The following is a 26,347-nucleotide window of genomic DNA, read 5'->3' on the forward strand; positions in this document are numbered from 1 at the left end:
ACCCACACTGCACATATTTTGGGTGCTCATATCCCCCAACGGGTATGGTCTAGTTACAGTAACTGGTCTTTGAGTACAGTCTAGTATCTGTGTGATTTGGTTCAAATATTTCTAAGAATGTACATCCCCCCCACATCTAAACTAGCAGGCATAATAACAATAATAACATGTTTTATAACTTCATATTTCAGTATTTAAACTACCAGAGGAACAATAAAACCATCATATATCGGATGTTGGATGTTGCCAACCAAGTTGACTGGGTGAGGCCCTGAAACTATACAAATTCAATGAATGAATGCGAAACAATACCATTTATTTATAATTGATTGAATCGGTTATTTTGACTAACTGTTGCACCCCCTGTGTGTGTGTGTGTGTGTGTGTGTGTGTGTGTGTGTGTGTGTGTGTGTGTGTGTGTGTGTGTGTGTGTGTGTGTGTGTGTGTGTGTGTGTGTGTGTGTGTGTGTGTCAGTTCTACCGTGCGCTGAACGTGCGTGTGGCTCTGACAGGTTTGGAGATCTGGAGCGACAAAGATAAGATCCATGTGGATAGAAGTCCTGCAGAGACTCTGAACCGCTTCCTGGACTGGAGGACCAGAGAACTGCTGCCTCGTTTACGTCACGATAATGCACAGCTCGTTATGTACGTATACAACTATTAACTATATACAGAACTATTTTATATCCAAACTACGTATAGCTTGTTATGTACGTACTGCCTAGTTTACGAAATGATAACGTACAGCTCGTTATGTACACACTGCCTCCTTTACGACACAATAATGCACAGCTCATTATGTACGTATAGAACTACTGCCTCGTTTACGTCACGATAACGCACACCTCGTTATGTACCTATTGCCTTGTTTACGACATGACAACGTGCAGCTTGTCATGTACACAAAACACTACATTATATCCGTAGAACTACTGCCTCGTTTATGGCACAATAACGCTCAGCTCGTTATGTACTGCCTTGTTTACGACACGATAACGCACAGCTCATCATGTATGCAAAAAATATACCATTTTTGTTTTATATATATTACTGTATATCCATCGTGATATGAGAATACAATTTACATTGTAAGCATAGTGTGAGATCAGAATAAGCAGCGTAAACATGATCTCTAGTCAATAAACAACAAATAGTCAAAAGAGAGTTCAGAGAGAACAATGTAACTATAGGATACCAGGTAAACAATGAACCTAGCATCTATCTAAACAACATGCTATCTAAATAACATTATGTACATTTGAAACTATTGGATACCAGGTAATACCAGCGTCAAACGCCTTTTGGAGGTCCCGCATGGCCATGCCGCAGTATTTGCCCGAGGCGTTTGATGTAGTCGGCAGGCAGGTGTCAGTGGAGTGGGATGTTCTGAAGCCAGATTGGAATTAAAATAGCAGTTCTTGTTCTGTGAGGTAACTATTGATCTGTTTGTGTATTCATTGGGAAACAATGTGACGTTTTGTTGTTTCCAGGGGAGAGTCTTTTGGCGGGACCACAGTGGGCATGGCGTCTCAGTCATCCATGTGCTCCAGAGACCGTTCAGGAGGAGTCAATGTGGTGAGACCACTGTGTTAATAGCATACACTCATCCTTTTTCATGACGAATAAACCATACGAACATGCATCAAACTACTCTCATCTCTGTCTCTGTCTCACCTGTTTCACTGCCCCCCTCTCTCTCTCTCTCTCTCTCTCTCTCTCTCTCTCTCTCTCTAGGACCACCTGGTGAGTGTTTTGGGTGTGGCCTCCACAGTGGCTCATGAGCTGGGTCACAACCTGGGAATGAGTCACGATACGGCAGACCGACGATGTCACTGTGACAACGAACCGCGCATGGGTGGATGTATCATGGAGCCTTCTACTGGGTTAGTACCAGGGCAGGAATTTCACGGCGGCCACGACGGCCATGGCCGTCGTTGCCCCTCTCATTGGCCGTGTGCGCCTCGAATAATGACATGCCTTCACGGCCACAGTGGCCGTGGTGCCCCAGCTGCGCCCAGCAACTGATTTCACAGTTTTTCCTCTGCGCGATTTTCCTGTCAATACGTTTTTTTTTTTAGACACCAGTCCCTTTGGTTGAGCTGCGCAGCTACAACATGCACAGTGGTAGGTAGGTTTGATTTTGAGCCTCCTATGAACCGTCGGAATCCCGCAACACAGTGTATTAGACACAAAAGCATTACCGGGCCAAACAGGAGATAAATCTAACGCAGCCTGTTGAACTAATCATTGGTAGGTTTGATTTCTAGCCTGAGAGAGAGAGAGGATTCCGTAGTCCTACAGACCGATGTGCCCCGATGTTTTTTTCAACAGCAAAATATAGATGAATACATCTGATAAAATACAGCAAAATCCCCAAATAATGAGTCTTTTTTTTTCTTAAAAATGTTTTATCCCGCGATTTTTGTAACCCATTTTTTTCACCCGGTGCCAATTTCCTAAGTGATCCTGGGCGCTACACCTGCCCTACACCAGCACTACACCAGTCCCCTTCAGCCTAGGGAGGCCAGGGCCGAGCTCATGCTTCCTTCAATGCATGAGAGCCTACTGACCTTCCTTCCCCTCCATCAGGCGCCCCGGCTGTCATGGGGGAGGCGGTATAGCGACCAGGATTACTACATGTTTTTGTGAGGGTATTAACTACCCTAGGAGACACGGGGAGAACATGCAAACTCCACACAGAGTAGGCCCTTTCACCAACCCCACCTAGGGTATGGGTGCTGATGACGCAAATTATGAGTCTTAATATAAAGCAAGCAACAGAATAACTGCAAACAAATTAAAAGTTTAGGCTATCAATATCATACAAAAGAGTGACCTCACCGCTCTGATGGACAAGAAATAAATAATCCTTTTGCAAACCACATCCATGTTCTGTTCGTTTGTCAACAATGATCTAAATGGGAAGTTTATTTCAGCAGCTAGAATGTGACAGTTCTAGTCCGTCTTTTGGTGCGCAACACAGCCCTCGTTTAAGTGAATTGCTTTCACCTGCTGTTGTACTACTGCTGTGCGGAGTGTGCGCAACAGGGCATATCTATGGAAGATTTTATTGGACTTTATTATCTGCAATGATTTTTTCGAACCTCGCAAATATTTTCCATTGGTCACTTGTATTTTTTTGAACGTCGCAAATATTCTGCATTCGTCACTCGTATTTTTTTGAACGTCGCAAATATTCTGCATTCGTCACTCGTATTTTGTAGTGTGCTAAAAAAAAAAGAATCAGCATTGTAAATATAAAATCAAGGTCTGTAATTACAAGTTATTATTTACACATTTGTCGCCTGCTTTTTACAAGTGAAGCACGAATTTCACATTTGCGCAATAATGTCCAATTCCTCCCTCTCCAACTTTGTAATTTTCACCTGGCAAATGGCTAATAACTCGCAAATGAATTCACACATGTTTTGACTGCTGCACTCGTGTTTTCTGGTATCTGCAAGTAAAAAAATCGATCTCTGAAACTACAAGTTTTTATTTAACAATTGTGGATCGCTTTTTACAAGTGACGCACAAATGACACTTGTGGATCTCATTTCTACACATGTGTGACTCCTCCTTTTCAGCTTGTGGATCGCTTTTTACAAGTGACGCACAAATGACACTTGTGGATCTAATTTCTACACTTGTGTGACTCCTCCTTTTCAGCTTGTGGCCGCGTGTCATTTGTGATGTATTTTTGTCCAGTCTGAGGCTAGCGTCACTTGCAAAAACAGTGCGTCGCGTGTAAACAGTGCGTCGTGTGTATCATGTCTGTAGATATTCAGATTTGTTCAGATTTTTATTGTAGGGATAGCCCTTTGAGGTGCAGCATCTCATTTTCGAGGGGGTCACATAAAAACATTAACAACAGACAGATACACACAATACAATACAAGTATACAGATACATTCAAACACAGATCCCTCTTCCACCCACCCCACCAACCACCACATCATCAGCTGTTAAACAACAGAAGAGAAGGAAGGGCACAGTGCAACTACTATCAGTGTATATATCCCTACAGGTACAGTCAATTTAGAAGCATAAACAAGTTGTATCAAGGGAAGTCCTGAGGGGTCAGAAGGAGGAAATGGAGCTATGTAGTAGAATGACCTTCGTCCAACCTCTTTAAAGATGTGTGGGACATCAAAGTAAGGATATTGCTAGTGTCTAAGTTAATATGATGATGTATATTGAGCTAATACTGTTTCAAAGAAGGAAGGGCAACTAAAGTAAATGCATTAACGTTTTTAAAAAGAGAAACCAATCTACAGTAATTGCCTTCTTGATTTAGGCTGCAACCAATTGAGTGAGGTGAACATGAGGCAGTGATGAGTTCCATATAGACCTCAAGACAAACCGGCACAAGGAGTCATATAAAACATTAAGAGGCTTAGAGTGTCTGTGGTGTTCTGCATACACAACATCAGCATAATCTATAATAGGAAGTAACACTTGAGAGATTATTATTTTCCTAACTTCAAATGAATAGCAATTAATTGAACGGTAGAGTGAACTCAGGCAACCTAGCTATAGCTACTGTATACTAGGGCATTCACCGAATAGTCGAATATTCGAATATTCGAATATTCGAATATCAAACCGACTATTCGACTATCAAACCACTATTCGATTATTCTATAAAAAAATAAAAATAAAAAAAAAACTTTTTTTTTTTTTGCTAAAAATCACTATTCGTGAATGCCCTACTGTATACACTAAATTATTTTGTTAAAAGAATAGACAGACAGAACGACAGACAGACATAGATTGGCTGCTGTATATCTATGTCTGTCTGTCTGTCTGTCTGTCTGTCTGTCTGTCTGTCTGTCTGTCTGTCTGTCTGTCTGCCTGCCTGCTGTATATCTATGTCTGCCTGTCTGTCTGTCTGTCTGTCTGTCTGTCTGTCTGTCTGTCTGTCTGTTTGTTTTGCGGAATATTGTGGAATACACCAACATTAAGGTGAGGAGAGATACAAATAAATACAAAAAATAACCCTCCTGCAGTGTTCGCTGCCGCGAGCGGGGATGGGGCGTATGGGAGGGTAATTCTCCTGGACACTATTGGTTGAACGTCTAGGTTGGAGTCTTGTTGTTATGCCAATTACCAAATCCCCTGTGTAGCCCCTCCCTGACCACTGCTGATTGGTCTTGGGTATTAGATGAGTCATCTAGCTTGGTGTCTCCCCCAGTGACCCCATGTGACCTAGGCAAACATTCAGCAGAATAGAAGATCTATAAGTTCATAGATGGAAAAAGAAATGGACCACGTATAGACTTGTTTTTCAGACCAAGGACCCCTTAGCTGAGAGAGAGATAAAGCAGGGACCCCCACTACATATTGTAGTAAAAATTTATTGAGTTGCAGATTAAACTCATTCATAGATTTCATAGATAGCTTCATAGACTTGTTTTACAGCACTCATCAGTGTTGTGGAAATTAATATTCTTTATTTGTTTACATATCTTTTCTATTCATATGTTGGAGTCATGCTAATGTGTATTTTCAGACATTAACCCTCAATACTTTGTCTGCTCTTGTTTCCCCTCTACACCAAACCTATTAACCGAAAATAGCTGATCTACAAGCCCGATGTCGCAGCACTGTGTTGTTGGCTTGAAGATTGGCTATTTTCAACAAAGCAGATCTACATGCCCACAAGGGGTTGCAGCACAACGTGTTGTTGGCTTGTAGATCTGCTATTTTCTGCAAATGTTCCTCCCAGAATAGGGGGGGGGGGTTCCTTTTACACAAAGATTTGTGTACTCTGTAACTCTGAGGAACCCCTAGGGGTCCCGGACCCCCTGTTGAAGACCTCGGCATAGTTAAGTCGTTAACCACTAAAACCGTATATACTTAGCCCAGGACTCTATACTAGGCCCCTCCTGATTTCGCTGTACACTAAATATATTAAAATAGCCGATCTACAAGATCACAACACGCTGGCTATTTCCACCAAATGTTCACCCCATAATAGGGATGCTAGGGTACAAGTCTGGACCGCATTCTCACTGAGGACCAGCTGATGGCACTCTGGCCTAGAGAGCAAGGGTTCTTCTCAGGCCGAGATCCCCCAAAATAATAATTTGAAATGGGGACCCCCACCCTGACAAGCACTTGGAATTGTAGACATTATATTTAGTTTGACTTGAAAATAGCTGATCTACACGCTCACAACGCCGTGCACTGCGAGGCGTTGAGAGCTTGTAGATTAAAAAGGTATTAAAAGTCATTATTGTAACTTTAGAAATGTGCAGATACCCTGTATACACTTATACTATATGTTGGTTTGTTTACTGTTGAGTGTACTGTTGCACATTAAGCTAATCATCTGGGGACCCCCCGAAATAATTTGGCGACCCCCAGTTTGAGAACCACTGACCTAGAGGATGTTAGCCTTATTAATCTGGTACTGATAATTGATTTGGTTTTCAACATTCTGAGTACAAAACAAAATATTTTTTTGTCTCTTTACTTACTGTATGTGCATTGTAGAAATTGCTTTTTCAATCTATGTTCCCATCATGTTAACCTTTCAGGTCAGAACACAGCTCATTAACTTGTATATTTGTAAAATGTATAGCAGTGAATTACAGATTTATATTTCAAGACACAATTATATGATAACATAAGGGGCACCTTTATTGACTCCCAGAGGGGAAAATTCAATATACAGTATTATAATACAGCAACATGTCAGTATGAATAACCTACATGGTTATCAATTACTACAGAATTGATAACCATGTTTTGCATTAGTTCTGTTATTAGTCGTCTTGTCTTTTCCCCAAAAAATAGTGGTAAGGTGATCTGACTGCAAATGCAAATACAAGCCTATTAATTTATTCAAATACACTGGCATGATAGCATAGCACATGTGCTCATTTGTGGTGTATCCCCCTGGAGACAAATGCACCAATACAAGGCTATGGTAACAGTCATGTATACTGTTCACTTAATATCAGAATACTGATATATTATTGATTTAAGCTGTTACAATTCCAAACATGCAAACATGACCCGCTTTAATTACTTCCGTTTATATTAGTAGCTTAATGACTAGTATTATTTTTTGTGTCCAATGTATTTGTATTTAAGTTCATAAAGTTAATATAAGTATAACTAAATGCATTTGAAATCAAATACAAGAAAAAAAAATAATGTTTCACCAAAGTTGAACTCAAATGCAAGGCATGTGATGTGTATTATTTTCATCAGCTTCACACCTCCTGCATGGTAAAATCCTCAGTGTTAATTTAACCAAGAGTGTACAAATGTAACCAAATGCACCCGTTACAGGTACATTGGGTTACAATTAAACACACACTTATAGTTTAACACTGAGGATTTTACTATGTGATTGGTAGAATAATGTTTGTTCCTGCAATCACATACTGTTCCTTCAGCCATAGAACCATGTCAGTCATAATTATGTGGGGTTGGGGGTGCATTTAGGCTTGAGGAGAGGCAGGGACAACGTCACACAACGTCCTGCTCCAGAACATCTACTAGGTGGCTGGGATGAGTGTAGGCGCCTGGTAGGTGCTCTCTGGTGTGAGAGGAGAAACGAGATGTACATCTGTTCGTCAGAGGACAAGCAGCAGGCCCTGAATGCAAAAAGTATATGTACATTGTGGGGAACTGATTCAAGCCAAGACGCAAAAGTCAGGGTACAAACCCAATCAAGGGCGTTTATTGCAGTAAACAGCCAGGCTCATAGAGCAATGTTTATATTTGGTAAATAATATTAACGTTGAACATAAATTCCTTCCCGAGTCCGGGGCTTTACATCATAACATCTGTCGTCATTCATCATAACGTCTGTTGTCCTGCATCTTAACATCTGTTGTCATTCATCATAACATCTGTTGTCATTCATCATAACATCCGTTGTCGTTCCTCCTGCAGGTTGCCTATGAAGATAACAGAGAATGTCCTTTTAGTTTTACATTTCACTAACACACAACGTTTGGGAGGGAAAACAGTGGATAGTATCGCTTACCGCCTGAGCACCCGTCTGTTCACCAGGAGAGCCAGGGTGAGACTGAGACAGAGTGACTATTTTGTAGTTTGGTGCCACACCTAGGCGATCACACAGGTGCGCTCAGATGGGGCTGATTCATGAGGGCAATTGGTAGGTAACGCCCCTCTATGACGCAGCCCAGGCTGCTGCTGTGTCTGTGAAGCCTCTCTCTGTCTCTGTCCCACTCCCTCTCCGAGGTGTGGTGCTTACCTAACAGGCGATCTCCCAGCGATACTCCACATATCCCCCCCCTAAGCCCACCGCTTGGTCCGGGGGCTTCCATCTCTGCCACCTCATTCATGCGGGACAGGGCGTCTGCGTGTGGGATGTCCTTCCCGGGTCGGTGCTCTACTTTAAAGTGGTAGTCCTGCAGCTCTAGGAACCAGCGCGTCACTCTGGCGTTCCGGTCCTTGTTGGTGGCCATCCACTTCAAAGGCGCATGATCTGTGATGAGAGTAAACGTACGGCCCCACAGATAATAGCGGAGGTGGTGTATGGCCCACTTCACCGCTAGACATTCTTTTTCTACAGTCGCATAGTTTTTCTCATAATCTAACAATTTCCTGCTCACGTAGGTAATTGGGTGTTCCTCACCCTCAAATACCTGTGCGAGGACGGCCCCCAACCCGGTGCCCGACGCGTCCGTGTGGAGGACGAAGGGCAGGCTGAAGTCGGGGGCTTTTAACACCGGCTCCTTGCAGAGCGCGCACTTCAACCTCTGGAACGCGGCCTCCACCTCGGCCGTCCAGAGGACGTGGTTAGGCCGCTTCTGGCACGTCAGATCATAGAGGGGGGCTGCAATAGTAGAATATTGTTTTACAAATTTCTGGTAATATGCCATGAGTCCTAGAAAAGATTTTACTTGTTTTTTTGTGACGGGCCGAGGCCACTCTCGGATCCTCTCCACTTTGCGCGTCTGGGGCCTCACACATCCTCGTCCAATGGTGTAGCCGAGATAGTCGGTCTCCGTCAGGCCGATACGACATTTTTTTGCGTTCGCCGTCAGTCCGGCCCGTCTGAGCGCGTCCAAAATGACGTGGAGGTGCTGCAGGTGGAGACTCCAACTGGAGCTGTGGATAACTATATCATCGAGGTAGGCTGCTGCGTATTCACGGTGAGGCCGGAGCACCCGATCCATCAGCCGCTGGAAGGTGGCGGGCGCGCCATGCACTCCAAACGGCAGCACCGTATACTGGAACAGCCCGTCAGGCGTAGAGAAGGCCGTCTTCGCCTTGGCTCGGTCCGTCAGCGGCACCTGCCAGTAGCCTTTGGTAAGGTCCAGGGTGCTGACGAACCGAGCCGGGCCCAGGCGCTCGATGAGCTCGTCTACTCGCGGCATCGGGTACGCGTCGAAGGCGGAGATGTCGTTGAGCTTCCGAAAGTCGTTGCAGAAGCGCAGCGTCCCGTCTGGTTTGGGCACGATCACTATCGGGCTGGACCAGGGGCTGTAGGACTCCTCTATGACTCCCAACTCCAACATCTTCGCAACCTCCTCCTTTATGGCGACGCGTCTGGCTTCGGGGATCCTGTACGGCCGCTGGCGCACCACTTTGCCCGGGTCCGTGCGTATGTCATGACGGGTGAGCGTGGTTCGCCCGGGAAGCTCGGAGAAGATGTCCCGGTTCCGCCCCAACAGGTCCTTGATCTCTTGTGTCTGGGCGGGGGCCAGGTCGTCTCCGATGGGCACCGGGGGCAACGTCTGTGGGGAGCTAGTGGCCATCAGCGCCGGCAGCGGTAGTGGAGGGGCTGAGTTCCATTTCTTCAGTATATTCACATGGTATATCTGGTGGCCTTTCCGTCTGCCGGGCTGGCTCACACGATAGTCCACGGGGCCCATCTTCTCCACGACTTCGTATGGCCCCTGCCACTTTGCCAGGAACTTGCACTCGCTGCTGGGCACCAGCACCAGGACCTTCTCCCCCACCTGGAACTCGCGAAGCGTGGCGCCGCGGTTGTATGTGCGGGCCTGGTCTCGTTGCGCTTTTTCCATATGCTCTCGTACTAGGGGCCATATCGTCTTCGCCCGGGCCTGGAGGCGCTCGATATGCTCCACGACGCTGCGGTGGGGGGAAGGCTGGCACTCCCAGGCTTCCTTGGCGATGTCTAGCAGCCCACGGGGTCTCCGGCCATACACCAATTCAAATGGCGAGAACCCCGTGGACGCTTGTGGCATTTCCCTGATGGCAAACAGCACAAACGGAATCAACTGGTCCCAGTCTTTCCCGTCCACATCAGTTAGCTTTTTCAACATTTTTTTTAAAGTCTGGTTAAACCTCTCGACTAACCCATCTGTCTGGGGGTGATAGACTGAGGTCCGGATGCGTTTCACTTTCAACCATTTGTACAATTGCGACATAACCCGTGACATGAAACATGTGCCTTGATCGGTCAGTACTTCTTCTGCTATTCCCACCCGGCTAAACAGCATGAGTAACTCGTGGGCCACCGCCTTGGCCGAGGCCGCCCGCAGTGGAATGGCCTCGGGATATCTAGTTGCATAGTCCAAGATAACTAGTATGTAACGGTGGCCCCGGCTGGACTTTGGCAGAGGGCCCACAATGTCCATGGCCAGACGTGAGAACGGTACATTAATTATCGGCAGTGGTACCAGTGGATTATGGAAAGTCGGCCGTGGGGTGGTTTTCTGACACTCAGGGCAGCCCTTGCAAAAGTCTTCTACTGCCCGTTTGACACCGGGCCAGTAGAAGCGGGCCAAAATGCGCTCGTATGTCTTCTGCACTCCAAGGTGTGCGCCCAACTGGTGCGTGTGGCCTAAGTACAACACCCGTGAAACATATGACTTCGGTACCAGTAATTGTTCAATCAGGTCCCCCCCCTTGTCTAACACCCCTCGATACAATAGGTCTTTTTTTACTAGAAAGAATGGGGGATTCAGTGCACTCACCCCTTCACATTTCTTTCCATTGATGGCGGCTACATTCTTGCGTGCCATGTCCAGATTCGGATCGCTCCATTGCGCCGTGGCGAACTCCCCAACCCGGGGTGGTTCGAGTGCTTCGGCGCCAGGGAACTCGGCGAAGGGGTCCGCGGCTTCAGTGGGGTCCTCGACCCCCCGGTCCGACGTGGCCGGGTTTTCCTCCGCCTCGCGTCTCTGGTCTCCGTCTCCACTTTCGGCTGTCTTGTCTCTCTCGTCTCTTTCACTTCGTTCGTCTCTCTCACTCCTTTCGTCTCCCCCCGGGGAACTGTCACTCACGCCTCCCGGCGAGGTGGCACGGAACGCCGGGCAGGCGTGCAGCGGTCCCGAGGGCACCGAGCGCGGCGGCGGCGGCGGGGGGTCCCACGTAGCAAACCGGGGTCCCAGTAGCGCGCGAACAGGACGCAGTCCGCGCCTATCAGGAGCGGTACGGGCAGGTTCGGCACCACGCCGGCTGGCACGACAGCGTCTCCCCTCGGCGTCTGGATGTGGATCTTTGTTACGGGATAGTGGCGCACGTCGCCATGAACGCAGGTCACGGGGACCGTGGTCGTGCTGAGCTTCCCCGCCAGGTCGGCCCGCACGAGCGTCACGGCGCTGCCGGAATCGAGCAAGGCGTGGGTGTCGGTGGGGCCAATTTTCACCGGCAGGCGCGTCTGGCGTCGCTGGCTGGTACCGGTGTGGAGGCAGGGCCGGGTGCCGTCCGAGCTGGCCGCGGTCCCCATGGAGACATCTCTCTCTCTCTCTGGGCACGTCCAGGATATGTGGTCCGCCTGGCCACAGACGTAGCAGCGCCGTTGGTGTGGGCCCCGAGTGGGCCCTTCGGCGACGGCGGCTTCGGTCCGGGCGGTGGACGGGTTCGGGGGCGTCGACCTCCTTCGGTCACGGCCGGGCTTCTCTTCACCGGGGGTTTTGGCTGCTTCGGTACGGGTGGTCCTCATCATGTCCACGCTCACTTGGTGGTTCTCTAATAAGGCCACGAGCGCCTCCAGTGAGTTCGGGCTCACTTGTGAGGCGTATCTTCGGGCGTCAGGCGGCAAGGAACGGATACATCGGTCGATCACCAGTCGATCGATTACGGGGGGCTCTCCTCCGGTCGTCAGCCAGCCGTGCGCGGCGCGCAGGAGCGCCGCCACATGGGGCCGGGGTGGTTGGGCCGAGTTGTAGGCCCAGCTGTGATAGCGCTGCGCACGAGCCGGGAGGCTGTAGCCCTGGGTGGCCAAGATAGCTTCCTTCAATTTGCGATAGTCCCGGGCATCGGCGAGGGACAGGACTCGACAGACACGCTGGGCCTCGCCGGTGAGGAACGGGGCCAAGAGTGAGGCCCAGTCTGCTACCAGCCACTTCTCTCGGGCCGCGGTGCGCTCGAACACCTCCAGGTACGCCTCGATGTCATCTTCTGGGGATAGTTTGGTGAGCACCTCCCGTGGTGCGCGAGTGCTGGCTACATCTCGGCTGATTCTATCAATTAACTTTTGTACCGCTGTCTGTAGGTCAGTTTGGCTTCTTAGCAAGGCCGTTAAGGCGTTGGCCTGCTCCATCGTTGTGCGTATTGGCGTGGATCAGTTTTACCCGTATTCTCCACCATATGTGGGGAACTGATTCAAGCCAAGACGCAAAAGTCAGGGTACAAACCCAATCAAGGGCGTTTATTGCAGTAAACAGCCAGGCTCATAGAGCAATGTTTATATTTGGTAAATAATATTAACGTTGAACATAAATTCCTTCCCGAGTCCGGGGCTTTACATCATAACATCTGTCGTCATTCATCATAACGTCTGTTGTCCTGCATCTTAACATCTGTTGTCATTCATCATAACATCTGTTGTCATTCATCATAACATCCGTTGTCGTTCCTCCTGCAGGTTGCCTATTAACTCTTTGACTGCCCCGGACGGGAATTCCCGTCCGATGGCTCTATGGCTATCATGGCCAATGACGGAAAGACGAAAATATATATTTTTTTTGAATTTTTCGGTATTTTTTGGTATTTTTTTGGGGGGGTTTATCTCAAAGGAACTAGGAGATAACGCTATCAAAAAAATTGCTGCTCCATTCACTTCAATGTTAAAAAACAAACAGAGGAAAAATGCACCTTTTTCCTGGCAATGGGACAACACATTCTGAAATAAGTCTGGCAGTGAAAGAGTTAAGATAACAGAGAATGTCCTTTTAGTTTTACATTTCACTAACACACAACGTTTGGGAGGGAAAACAGTGGATAGTATCGCTTACCGCCTGAGCACCTGTCTGTTCACCAGGAGAGCCAGGGTGAGACTGAGACAGAGTGACTATTTTGTAGTTTGGTGCCACACCTAGGCGATCACACAGGTGCGCTCAGATGGGGCTGATTCATGAGGGCAATTGGTAGGTAACGCCCCTCTATGACGCAGCCCAGGCTACTGCTGTGTCTGTGAAGCCTCTCTCTGTCTCTGTCCCACTCCCTCTCCGAGGTGTGGTGCTTACCTAACAGGCGATCTCCCAGCGATACTCCACAACATATAAAATATTAGATTTTTATCAGTCCATTTTGAACATCACACATAAAATCTGAATTATTTATTCTTCTATGTACACCATCTTGCACACAAAAGTACATTTGACTTGGTGAGGTTGGTGTACTGCAATAAGCAGACAAACGTGACGTTTTGCTCATAAAATGTCAATGTCATGAGAATGGATTTTTATTGCATTCATGTGTGAAAAGCTTGACTTACAAATATATTGATCCTGAATGGAAATTTTGCTCTGGAACCAAATAGACCAGTAAGCGTTAGAAATTAAATACAAGATGTGATATATGATGCAATACAATACAACAGGACCCCCCCCCTCCCACACACACACACACAGGTATTATTATTATAATAAAAAAATGGCAGATCTACAAGCTCATAACAAGCGCACAATTATATATCTCATTTAATGCCCTAATGCAGGGGTCTTCAACGTTTTCCTGGCCAAGGACCCCTTAGCTGAGATGAAGCAGGGACCCCCCTAATCTGCAACATTGTGTTGCAGATTAAACTTTTTCATAGATTTCATAGATAGCTTCATAGACTTGACAGCAATATCATCAGTGTTGGATTTATGTTGATGTGTATTTTCAGACACTTAAACCCTAAATAATTGTAGCCTACTTGATCTGCTCCTTTTCCCTCTACATCAAACCTCTTTGCTAAAAATAGCCGATCTACAAGCTCACAATGTGAGCTGCTATTTTTTGGCTAATGTTCCCCTCAGAAAAAGGAATTCTAGGGTTCTGGACTGGTTAATGTAAAAAAAAAAAAAAAAAAATCCTATCACACAAACAACCCCCCTGTAGTAACTCTGAGGAGGGGTCCCGGACCCCCTGATGAAGACCCCTGCCCTAATGTAATGGGTTACATAAAGGGGAGCTAAGTTGCTAAATATGGCTAACAACAACAACAACAGTAAAATCATTTTTACATCAAATGTAACCATATAAATCTTATTCTTAATGAAATATAAAATCTATTCTTTCTCAGGATCTAAGACTGGACAGACTGGACAAAAATACGTCACAAATGACACACGGCCACAAAATGAAAAGGAGGAGTCACACATGTGTAGAGATGAGATCAACAAGTGTCATTTTTGCGTCACTTGTAAAAAGCGATCCACAAGCTGAAAAGGAGGAGTCACACATGTGTAGAAATGAGATCCACAAGTGTCATTTGTGCGTCACTTGTAAAAAGCGATCCACAAATGTTAAATAACAACACGTAGTTACAGAACTCGATTTTTTTACTTGCAGATACCAGAAAACACGAGTGAAGCAGTCAAAACATTTGTGAATTCATTTGCGAGTTATTAGCCATAAAGTTTATTTGCCAGGTGAAAATTACAAAGTTGGAGAGGGAGGAATTGGACATTATTGCGCAAATGTGAAATTCGTGCTTCACTTGTAAAAAGCAGGCAACAAATGTGTAAATAATAACTCGTAATTACATATCTTGATTTTATATTTACAATGCTGATTTTTTTTTGTGAGCACACTACAAAATACGAGTGACAAATGCAGAATATTTGCGAGGTTAAAAAAAATACAAGTGACCAATGGAAAATCTTTGCGAGGTTGGGTGACCTACCCAGGCCCATGAAATTCATATGCAGGCATAGTAGCCAATTAGAAGGAAATCTGCAAAAACGGACTCATATACTGATACAGAACCATATATTGGCTATATAGTATCGCTGTCGGGTGCAAATCTTGTATGTTCCTTTTTTATTATTAATATAAAAACAATTTAAAATCGAGAAAATAGCCAATCTACAAGCTGTAATTAGTGAAACAAAATCTACTGAAGTCATTGTTAGTGCAAGTTCAATCACATTTCATTTGAATGAAAATAACTTGTGGGGAAAATACATAAAATCTTTATTCTGTGAATCTAATGTGATTAATATGACCCCTACTTCAGTCAGTGAAGTCCAGGGCTGAATGTGACATATTGAGACCTACTGTATATAACTAAATATTGGTCATTTGCCAACACATTATTTTGTGAAATAAATGGGTTATATTTCACAGATAGTTATACTATTCTTATAATATACACATTGAGTGCCAATCGCGTAGATCTACGCGAACCTAAATAATTGCGCAGCGTGCCAGTCGCGTAGATCTACGCAAAGTGGTCTTTTTTTTTTTTTTTGTACTCGCAGGTTCACATTTCATTGTAGGCCTCGTTTGCCACGACACATTTCATTGTAGCACCACCGGAAACGGAATTATCCATATCCGGAGATTTTCGTTCCCATCCGCCTCCACTCTAAAGCGGAAACTAAATCTCCATTTTCTCGGTTGTTGTTTTTCTCATCGCTGATCGCTGTTTAACATAAACCGCTGTAGCTTCAAGATGGCGGATCGCAGATCGAAACGGTCTTCGCTGGGCGTCTCACACAGCTACCCTGTGTGTTTACAAACAGTTGAACGCGCGATTTTCCTTAACCTTCAAGTTAAATTCATTATTTCCGACTTAAAAACTTTTTTTGGATGGCCTTCCTGCCCTGGCATTTGGCCTTTGTGCCCTCCAAAAAATTACAACACCAAAGGCCAAGTGGCCTTGCCCCTAAAATGACGAAATTCCAGGCCTGGTTAGTACTACTAAATAATATAGTACTACTACTACTGGGTTAGTACTGGTGTTGGAACTAACACATTACAAAATAATGCGTTACTGTAATGCAACTATGCCTGTAGTCCCGACCGTCTGGAAAAAAGTAATCAATGGGTTACACAACCTTTTAAATAAAATGTTTTGCCTGCCTGCCTGCGACTCCATGTTGAATGTAGACGCTCGTTCATGAACGGGAACGCACATGCATGTTCAACGTGGAGGCGCGTTCAAGATGATGTTGAGCCGCTGGAGCAGCTCCAGTCTAAAAACAGGCAGAATTACAAAGAGTTCCAAGGAGTCTCTAAGAAGAAGAGGCCGGATGTGGATACATGTCAAAAATATTTCCAGTCGTCGGCTCCAATGTTAACTCCTTGACTAAAAGCTTAATATCTCCATTTCTTTTTAACGTGGTGGAAGTGAGCCGTTTTCGATCGGCGATCACTCTGCAATGGAGGATCGCGTTAAAAATATTATTGTTCCAGGCGTTAGTCGGGACCCTCCGCCGTCTCGCACGCACGCTTTGTTTACATGCACTTCCGCGTCGGGGCTTCTACAGCACGAAACATATCAACATAAGTGGATGGAAGATATGCTGGCACTGAACGTACCCTATTTTTAATAAACCTCTGGCACACAATGTGTTAAAAATCACATCACAAAAAAGCACAGGTTAAAACTGAGAGAAGACAAATATAAAAAATAATATTACGAATAAGCATTAAAAGCATTAAAAAGGTGTCACTGGGAATAATAATAACTAGATGTCAGGGCCGCTTCGCGGTCCTCACATCTAGGCCCACATCTAGGCCCGATCCGAAAACCATGACGGCGACCTGGCCTAATTATAGCTCTGCACACACGTCATGCGAAGTCCGGCCCCTCTGGCCTCTCCTCTCCTCTCGGCTCCTCTCCTCCCCTCTCCTCCCTCCCCGCTTTGCTTTGCGGCCCTAACCTCTAGTCACATCCTCCCAACCTCCCAACCTCGGTCATGTGATGGCAACCTGCCAGATCAGGCTGAGGGTCTGATAGGCGAATCAGAGAATCAATCAGACCGAGAGTCCGATCACTGAGTTAAGATGCCTAAAACATAGCCATAGCTCTGATCAACAGTCTGTGACTGTTTCTTGGAGGCATGTGGAGTGTGCTTGCAATCCCGGACGAACTTTCGGAGCTTTTGTCAATTATATAGTAGTAAGATAAGATAATCATCATTTGTTATTGCACATAGACCCATGAATATGTAAAACTAAAACTATTGGTCCAGTTCATAGGCCTAGCGGCTGGTCATGGAGTTAAAAAGCGTAATTGCTGTTGGGACAAAAGTGTTCTTAAACCGCTCATTATTGCAGGGCATCGAACGGAACAGATCCTTGCGACTGCTTTTCTGGCCTGCCAAGATGTTGTGGAGAGGATGACTCACATTGTCCATATGGCCCGCATCTTATTATGCGTGCATCTCTCCACAACAGAATCCAATGAGTCCGGCCTCTCACCCTTCTTCATCAGCTTGTTCAGTCGCTTAGTATCCTTGTCCATCACGCTGACTCCCCAGCAGACTGACACAGAACAGGGCACTTTCACTGCTGACTGGTAAAACATGTACAGCATTTTGCTGCACATGTAAAAAAAAAAAGCCTCCTCAGGAAGAAGAACCTTTTTGTAGAGAGCATCAGTGTTCAGAGCCCAGTCCAGGTTTTCATCCAGATGTACTCCCAAGTACTTGTAGGTCTGTACCTGTTCAATAGCTGAATGCACTTGAGAAATCAAAGAACATAATTCTCACATAACCACTCGACTTGTCCAGGTGAGAGTGGACTCGATGGAGCATGTAGAGGACGGCATCCTCCACGCCAATGTGTTCCTGGTATGCAAACTGCAAGGGGTCAAGCATGTCATTGGCCTGTGGTCTCAGTTTACAGAGAAGCAGCCTCACCAGGGTCTTCATAATGTGTGATGTGAGGACCGGTCTGTAGTCTTTTTATATTATGCCACCTGTATGCACGTGCATGCACACAGTCACACTCCGACCAGCATTATGAAAAAAAATGTGTTTGATTGATTAATTTAGTAAGACATTGTTTTTATATATTCTTTATTTTTTGTAGTTTTAGTCCCAAGGAATGCCTGGCTTGTGAGGCGCGTTTTATCTTTCACTCCAATGCTCTGGCTAGACCAACGCATTCTACAGAAAGGAGAGACCAGATGGTGGTTGGGTTGCACATATGATGGGGTGTGACGTGCCTTTAACTGCTGGCTATTGTTTTCCTAACTCATTCAGTGCCATTGACGTGTAACACGTCCAAACAGTGTTTTCAGTGTTTACGCTAGATGGCGCTGTTCCCCAACCTATGAGCCACTATTTCACTCTCAGGCAAACGGAGAAACAGGAGATCACGTGATCGCAAAATCTCAGGCACCATTCACTTCCTTGTTATTTGATTTGGAAAACGTCTGTATCAAGCCTCCCTTGTTTTCCTCTGCATTTTTGGCGAGACATGCTATATTCAACGGCCCATAACAAGCGAATAGGGTCGTGCTTTTTTTTTCTTCACGGAAGCAGAGAGAAACCCTCCGTGTTAAGCAACGATCGTACTGGAGATAAATATTTTGTGACTCCTTGAAAAGGTAAGAAAAACAAAAAATTGCTGGCACTACTGGCAATTATTTATTTAAAAGACTGGCGGAACGCCGTGGTGGCCCGTGAAGCGAGCACTATACCCCTAGACCTCTGTGCATCCAGGTTCATGACCTTTGAACTTTGCCCTCTGTGTCCAGGTTCATGAAATTTACTGTGTGTGTGTGTGTGTGTGTGTGTGTGTGTGTGTGTGTGTGTGTGTGTGTGTGTAGGTTGATGCCAGGCCAGCAGTTCAGCAGCTGCAGCGCCAGTGACCTGTCACTCAGCCTGTTGCATGGGGGGGGCATGTGTCTGTTCAACGTCCCCCAACCAGACCGACTGATGGGCGGGCCACGGTGTGGCAACCTCTATGTGGAGAGAGGAGAGGAGTGTGACTGTGGACTTGTAGAGGTAACCATAACCCCCCGTTATAACTTTAGCTATAACCCCCCCATTATAACTAACCTGACAGACCGAAGGGTGGGTCGCCTTGTGGCAACCTCAATGTGGAGAGAGGAGAGCAGTGTGACTGTGGACTGTTAGAGGTACATATATCGTAGATTATTATTAGATTATTAGAAGTAATTATATATCATCGCTGTCGGGCAGAACCTCTATGTTTCAACTTTCTTGTTGATGTTCTTTTTATTTTCTTTCATATTTCATAAGGCATTTCAAGAGTGTCACACAGACAGGTAGGGTGCAGGCAGGGTGTAACGGATGGAGGAAGGTGTCAGGAGTCATTTGTGACAGAAGGGTACTAGCCAGAGTGAGAGGGAAGATGTATAAGATGGTAGTGAGACCAGCCATGCTGTACGGCTTGGAGGTGGACCCTATTAAGGATGCTACGATTCTCTTTAGGAGCACAGGAACAGAAATTACTACATTTGATGATCAGCCCAGGTTAGAAGGTTTATAAATGACTACATTAGAGAATCAGTCCACGTTGTACCTCGGGTTCGTATGAGACACACGTGCCAAGTTTGAGACCCAATAAAAAATATTTTACACACACACACACACACACACACACATACACACACACACACACACATACATATTATAGACGTCATATTTTCATCATTATCTCACCCAAACTTAAACCCTTAATCACGTTCAACCTGGCATCCCCATTTTCGGCGAAGCATGTCAAAAATATGAAAAACTAGTCTCCGCCAGGTCAGTTACGTTATTGTGGCCTCCTGGTGGCGCTATAATAGGCCAATGTGAAAAGGGTGCCATTTATTCTTAGGTCTTTCACGGCAATCAGACACTGCATTCATGATTTGAGGCATTTTGTTCCAAAAATGTGTTTTGCTAAATTAGACCTGCTGGTGGCGCTATAACAGGCCAATGTGAAAAGGGTGGCATTTCTTCCTCGGCATAGTGGGAATGTGCATGTGAAAATTCACGGAAATCGCAAGCTGCGTGCATAGTTTGAGGCTTTTTGTTCAAAACGGACCAATCCTGCAAACTTTGGAAGCCAACCATAGGCAATGAGGATGGAATATGGGAAATCGGACAGATTTGTGTTGATCACATGACTATAGAGATACTGTGTACCGATTTGCATGACGTTTGGATAAAATCTGTAGGAGTAATGTAAAAAAAAAGGGTTTTGCACAAATCGGCCTCCTGGTGGCGCTATATGGCGCTATGGTGTTATAACAGGCCCATGTGAAAAAATTGGGGCAGAGGTTCTGAATTGGCATCCAGGGAGTGTGTGTGCACAGTTTCGGAGCGACCGGGCCAACGGTGCCAGAGATTAGCTGCTAACACACAGACAGGACGGACGGACGGACGGACGGACAGGGGCGAAAACATACTCTCTCGCCATGCCTTTCGGCCTGGCGGAGACAATAACTAAAGTTTAAAACATTTAAAAAAATACATGATGACGTATCAGCCGTATACATACAACACCAAAAAAACATCAAATGCATATATGTGATGCTGTTCTCTGATTGGGTAGGCGTGTTTTGATCTGTTTGATGCCTCTGTAATGCTGTTCTCTGATTGGCTAGGAGTGTGATGACCCGTGCTGCAATGCGTCCACATGTAAGCTGTTTCCAGGAGCTCAGTGCTCCTCTGATGGAATCTGTTGTCACAACTGTAAGGTATGCACGTGCACACACGCACACACGCACGCACGCATGCACGCACGCATGCACAAAAACAGAAAACAGAAATTTAAGTTAATGGAAAATATTAATATCCAGTCAGGGTGTAATCTGAGTTCCCAGAAGTTTTTCGCCTCGCATACAAACGGGAGCGGCGAGGAACTTCTGGGCCAAAGCCCTGGTATTTGTGGGCGGGATGTAACTTACGCTCAGAATCTGAGCGGACACGCCTCTTACCGGTCTACTCGTCTAAAAAGTCCGACGAGAGGCAAACAGCAGTACACAACAATGGCGGCCGCAATTTCTCAAGGGGAAATTGCTTCCCGTCGCTCCTATTTACATGTAAGACCCACTGCATGTGGATCCCGCCCCCTTTTCTTCATTGGCTGTTGGCTTCATTTGAATCAGAAATCAGTGGCCGCGCCCCTGCTGTCCAGGCTTTGAGCCGAAGCCTCCCAGACTAGTCAGGGTGAAGTGTTGAACATTTATTAGGAAGATTCAGCAGAGCAACAGCATGACAGATCATAAGGAGCAGGACTCCTGGCCTGCTCCTATAGTCTACTCTACCACAGATGCTATTCTAAATGGTCTTACCAGGATATGTGCTAAAGATAAAGGACACACAACTAGTTACAGAAGTCTTCCATATAGAGAGTATGCACATGTGTCACTTTTCCACCGGGACACCCCCCCCTCATCTAGACTGAGTGGCAAAACATTGAGCAGCATTGATTATTGGAGTTTGGAAGTGCTCGTTGGAAATCTCTCAACAATCCTGCATACCACCTGTTTTTAAATTGCACATAATGCAGGAGGCAGCAGGATGTTGCGTTTTTCAAAACGAGCGCTTCCAAACTCTGGCACTTAGAAAAATGCCAGAGTTGCACAGAATTTATTGACAGAAAGTAGCCCATAACATGTCTACGGTGGATTTTTAAGAAACACAAACTTAACAAATAGAAAGTGGATAATTCAAGCTTTCCGTACAGCTGCCAAAATGGTGAGTTTAACGTTGTTTAATACAATCAGATAGGTCTTTTCTGTTTGGATGTATGGGCTGTCAAGGCCAGAAAGTATTTTTTTGCCACTCAGTAGGCGTTCCCGCATAATTTCCGAGTACGATGATCTCACGCGCATAGCCTCTATATGGCATAATGTACTATAGACAGATTATGCTGACAGAGGGTAGGAGTAAGCATCAGTCAGCTGTTAAGATTAACAGCTTCCGTCAAGTTAGAATTAGTCACATTGGTGAGAAAGCTTGCTGACTAGACATTCCATGATATTTAATGGAAGGCCAACAAGTACGCAATAATGCACATATTTGGCATTCTAAAATATCTATTAGTGTATGTACTGTGATCAATGTAGTATGGGTAGTTGCAATGTATGGATGTGTGATCAATGTAGTGTGGATTGTAATAATAATAATATGTATTATCCTCTCAGCTTCGTAAAGCAGGGTAATAATAATAATAATAGTAACTAGAAACAAAATGTATAAGACATTTTAAGTGTGCCTGCCGCTTGCTAAGTGTTTTAACTCCCTTTGATTACTTGTAAGTACTTTTACTCAAATACAGTACAGTAGTAGAGTAGTAAAGTACATAACATTAGTAAAACATACTTGCAAGTACATACAAAAAAGTTGTTAAAATCAGTAAAAAGAAAACAGCTTAAAAGTTGTCAAAATGTGGTCATGCCTATGTTCCCTCAGCCCTATTTTCACTCAGCCCTATGTTTCCTCAATCCCTAACATTTTTTTTTTACAATAAGTGCATTCAACATAGGTAGGGAACGAAACTACTAATCACCAGAAGTCTTAAGTGCATTTCCTGCAAAAACAAGCAACCAAGAGTATACCTAGCGCTAAGGTAAAAGTGCAATATATCAGCTACCTACTTTCATTAACACATTGGGTGCCAGAGGTTTATTAAAATATTATACGTTGAGTGCCTGCATTTCTTCCATCCACTTGCGTTATACGTTTCGTGCTGTAGAAGCCCGACGCGGAAGTGCATGTAAACAAAGCGTGCGTGCGAGACGGAAAATAATATTTCCAACGCGATCCTCCATTGCAGCGTGATCGCCGATCGAAAACGGCTCGTTTCCACCACGTTAAAAAGAAATGGAGATATTAAGCTTTTAGTCAAGGAGATAACATTGAAAATGCCGACCGGAAGGATTTTTGACATGGAGCCACATCCAGCCTCTTCTTCTCAGAAACTTCTTGGGTGATGTCAAAGTTTCGTTTTAGCGCCCCACGTGGGCCACTCGTATAAAAATAGAATTGGGTCAAAAACGGTCCGGACCGTTTTCGGCACTTCTCGTTTGGATCCTCAAAAACGGTCCGGACCGTTTATGGCACTCGATGTGTTAACAGATGAGACAAAATAGCAAAATCAAATGAGCACGAGCTAAAACAAATAAGTGTATCGACTAAACAAGATCCAATAAAACAATACAACAATAAAACAAGAGTTCGTACAACTAGTTAACAACAAGTAGGCCAGGCAAAGAGGAAGGGTAGTGTTTCCTGAAGAGGTGGGTTTTCAGCCTGCGGCGAAAGATGGGCAGTGACTCTGCTGTCCTGACATCAGTGGGAAGTTCATTCCACCACTGTGGGGCCAGAACAGAAAAAAAGTCGTGACCGTGTCGATCGACCAGAAGGACCCTTGAGTGACGAGGCAATCAGTCGCCCGAGGTGGCAGACCGAAGTGGTCGGGCAGGGGTGTAAGCATCGACCATAGCCCGGAGGTAAGAAGGAGCTGTTCCTTTCACTGCCCTATAGGCTAGCACCAGGGTTTTAAACTGAATGCGAGCCGCTACGGGGAGCCAGTGTAGAGAACGGAGAAGGATAGTTGTGTGGGAGAACTTGGGGCGGTTGAACACCAGACGAGCCGCAGCTTTCTGAACAAGCTCCAGAGGTCTGATGGCAGATGCCGGAACACCAGCAAGGAGGGAGTTGCAGTAGTCCAGGCGGGAGATGACAAAGCATTACATATGGCTTATCTCCATAATGTGCCGTTGGGGTCACCTGTTGGGTTGCCCCGTGCTCCCCAAGGTATCCCCCCAAAGGTAGACTACCCCACCCCCCCCCCCCACACACACACACACACACACACACACATTTACAAATTTCTATGATGCATTATAATCACACTTATAATTCATTATAATGTGCTTATATGGAAGTCTAACACTCGTTATAAATGTTTATAACTGTTATAACGCATTATAAGTGCTGGTCATAATGCATTATGAGCTGAGTGGAACAGCATATTATAACTACCTTAACTTACTTAGTAAGTTATAAAGTGTCTTTGTTATAAGTTGTTATGCATAATTATAAACATTCATAATGACTGTTATTAAGCATTACATGTGCATTATACACAAATGTCAACAAGGTCATCGCGACCTCGTTGACATTTGTTGTTTGATCTTTGAAAATAGCATGTTTCACTCAAAAATACATGGTAAAACACAGGAAAGTTTTGATTTTTTTCTCAGTTTATTTTTTAACATTGAAGTGAATGGAGCAGCAACTTTTTGGATAGCGTTATCTCCTAGTTCCTTTGAGAAAAAAAAGGCATCTTCAGAGGAGGACATCTACACTGATTCACATCTTCAACTGTGTTTCTTGTTCACCCTCATAGCCACCCTCATAGTTCACCCTTGTAGGCAGCTGATATATTGCACTTTTACCTTAGAGCTAGGTATACTTTTAGTAGCTTGTTTTAGAAGAGAATGCACTTATAGGCCGTGGGCCAAGTGCCTCTATCTGCTTTAGTTTTTGAGTTGGTTGATCCCCATCAAGGAACTGGCTAATTTTGTTGTATTGTGTAGATTAGTTGTTTATGAACACATTATCAAATGTTTCCAACCTGAAAAGTTGCGCCAGAATAATAAAACTTAGATATAATATCACTAAGTAATGTTACTTATTTATTTTCATAAAACTGGCAGCCCACTGTGAAGTATAAACCAATCAAAGCTCGCCTACTGTATCGTGCAATTCAGTTGGCCAATCACGTTCTTCGTACCACTTCCAAAACCGGAACCAGGAAGTACAGCTCAGAATGTCAACAAGAAAACAACACGAAAAACAACGGAGGTAATATTTGTTTTTTGATGACTGTTGGACATATTCTTATGAAAATGTATACAATGGATGCAGACTATAGAATGAGCCGCGTCGATGATAGCCCATTATAATACTAAGCGTTCATAGTTTATCATTATAACGTTAAAGAAATGTTAGAACGGTCGACGTGCAGACACCAGCTGAAAAGTTTACCATTAGCTATAATTTAGAGAATTATCAACAGCTGCAAATTCTTAAAATATCATTCATCAGTGGCCAATCCGTATGCACCCCTTTAGAGAGCTGGGTTGCTATAATTGGCTCTGCTAGATATTGTTTAATTTGTTTATTGATCCCAAACGGTCACGGCTACTCTATACTGTATATTCCAGTCGCTGTGCTGTTACCTCAAGTACTGTAAGTTTAATTTGGTGTTTTGGGTTGGGTTACAGTTGGTTATTTGTTGTAATTCTCTCTTAAATGTTTGATGCTTAAGTTACGAGTTAATGTAGTAAGTTGGGCCAGTTGGGTTTGCAAAGTTAGGTTGGTTTGGTCTTCAGTGTTTTTTCTGTCTGCGTTAGGCTGCATTTCTTATTGTGTGGATGTTAGCATGTTCCTCTTTATTTCTTGTTTAACTGTTTATATGTGCGTATGTGCACAATACTCATATTTGTGAGGTGTTTTATATGGTTACTTTAAATGGTGTAATCTCGACATTTTCTGTTTGTGCACAACTGCGCATTCACCACGCCCCAAGTTAATTTGCTTGTGCATTTAGTTAATATGAAAAGGCTGTTCCTGCTGCCTCCATGCCATGATGGCTATGACCTTACTGTATATTGTCGGCTACCTTTTGCTTTTCATACTAAGAGCTTCTAAACATCATACAAAAACTACACGTTAGTGAAAACGGTATAACCGAATCTACACCACACCAGATGCAAATATTGTAGTTGTTAAAAATGGCTGCGAATGCTTAAGATACTATAAGCAGTGACCAATAAATATGCACCCCTTTAGAGATAGCTTGCTATGATTGGCTCTAATACACATTGTTTTATTGATTGCCATCTGTATGTTTCATTTCTGTGACTGTCCATGATATTTGATCTTTTTGCAGATCAGGCATGCAACAGGCAGGAGGTGGGAAGCACTCTTTGGGAGTCCAGGGTCATCTGATGAAGAGCGCAGAACACAAACTTTGGATGCCGTGACATCACAGACATCATCTGGCTGTGGTTCTTCTACACATGGTAATAATGGCATGGGTAATTAACAAAGAATGCATTGATACAGTATGAAAGGTGATAGTAACACAGTATTGACTTAAACAAATCTGAGCCCACAAGTATTTGAACAGAACATCTGAGATTAACATTCTTTAAACCTAATTAGTTATGATGTTTATTCTTTAGTGACTAT

General features: G+C 44.7%; 1 protein-coding gene across 4 annotated transcripts in view; it reads left to right on the top strand.

Annotated features, from left to right (window-relative positions):
• Nucleotides 1-26,347, top strand: part of adam15 (ADAM metallopeptidase domain 15) — a 193,119-nt gene that overhangs the window by 73,199 nt on the left and 93,573 nt on the right. For all 4 annotated transcript variants that reach the window (XM_080427255.1, XM_080427256.1, XM_080427257.1 and 1 more), the window contains exons 8-13: nucleotides 192-263; nucleotides 475-644; nucleotides 1,490-1,574; nucleotides 1,734-1,882; nucleotides 18,952-19,129; nucleotides 20,743-20,835. In XM_080427255.1, the coding sequence (XP_080283381.1) occupies nucleotides 192-263; nucleotides 475-644; nucleotides 1,490-1,574; nucleotides 1,734-1,882; nucleotides 18,952-19,129; nucleotides 20,743-20,835 (747 nt within the window). The remainder of the gene's footprint in view (nucleotides 1-191; nucleotides 264-474; nucleotides 645-1,489; nucleotides 1,575-1,733; nucleotides 1,883-18,951; nucleotides 19,130-20,742; nucleotides 20,836-26,347) is intronic.

Source organism: Gymnoscopelus braueri (genome assembly GCF_963280865.1).
Source record: "Gymnoscopelus braueri genome assembly, chromosome: 4".
NCBI lineage: Eukaryota > Metazoa > Chordata > Actinopteri > Myctophiformes > Myctophidae > Gymnoscopelus > Gymnoscopelus braueri.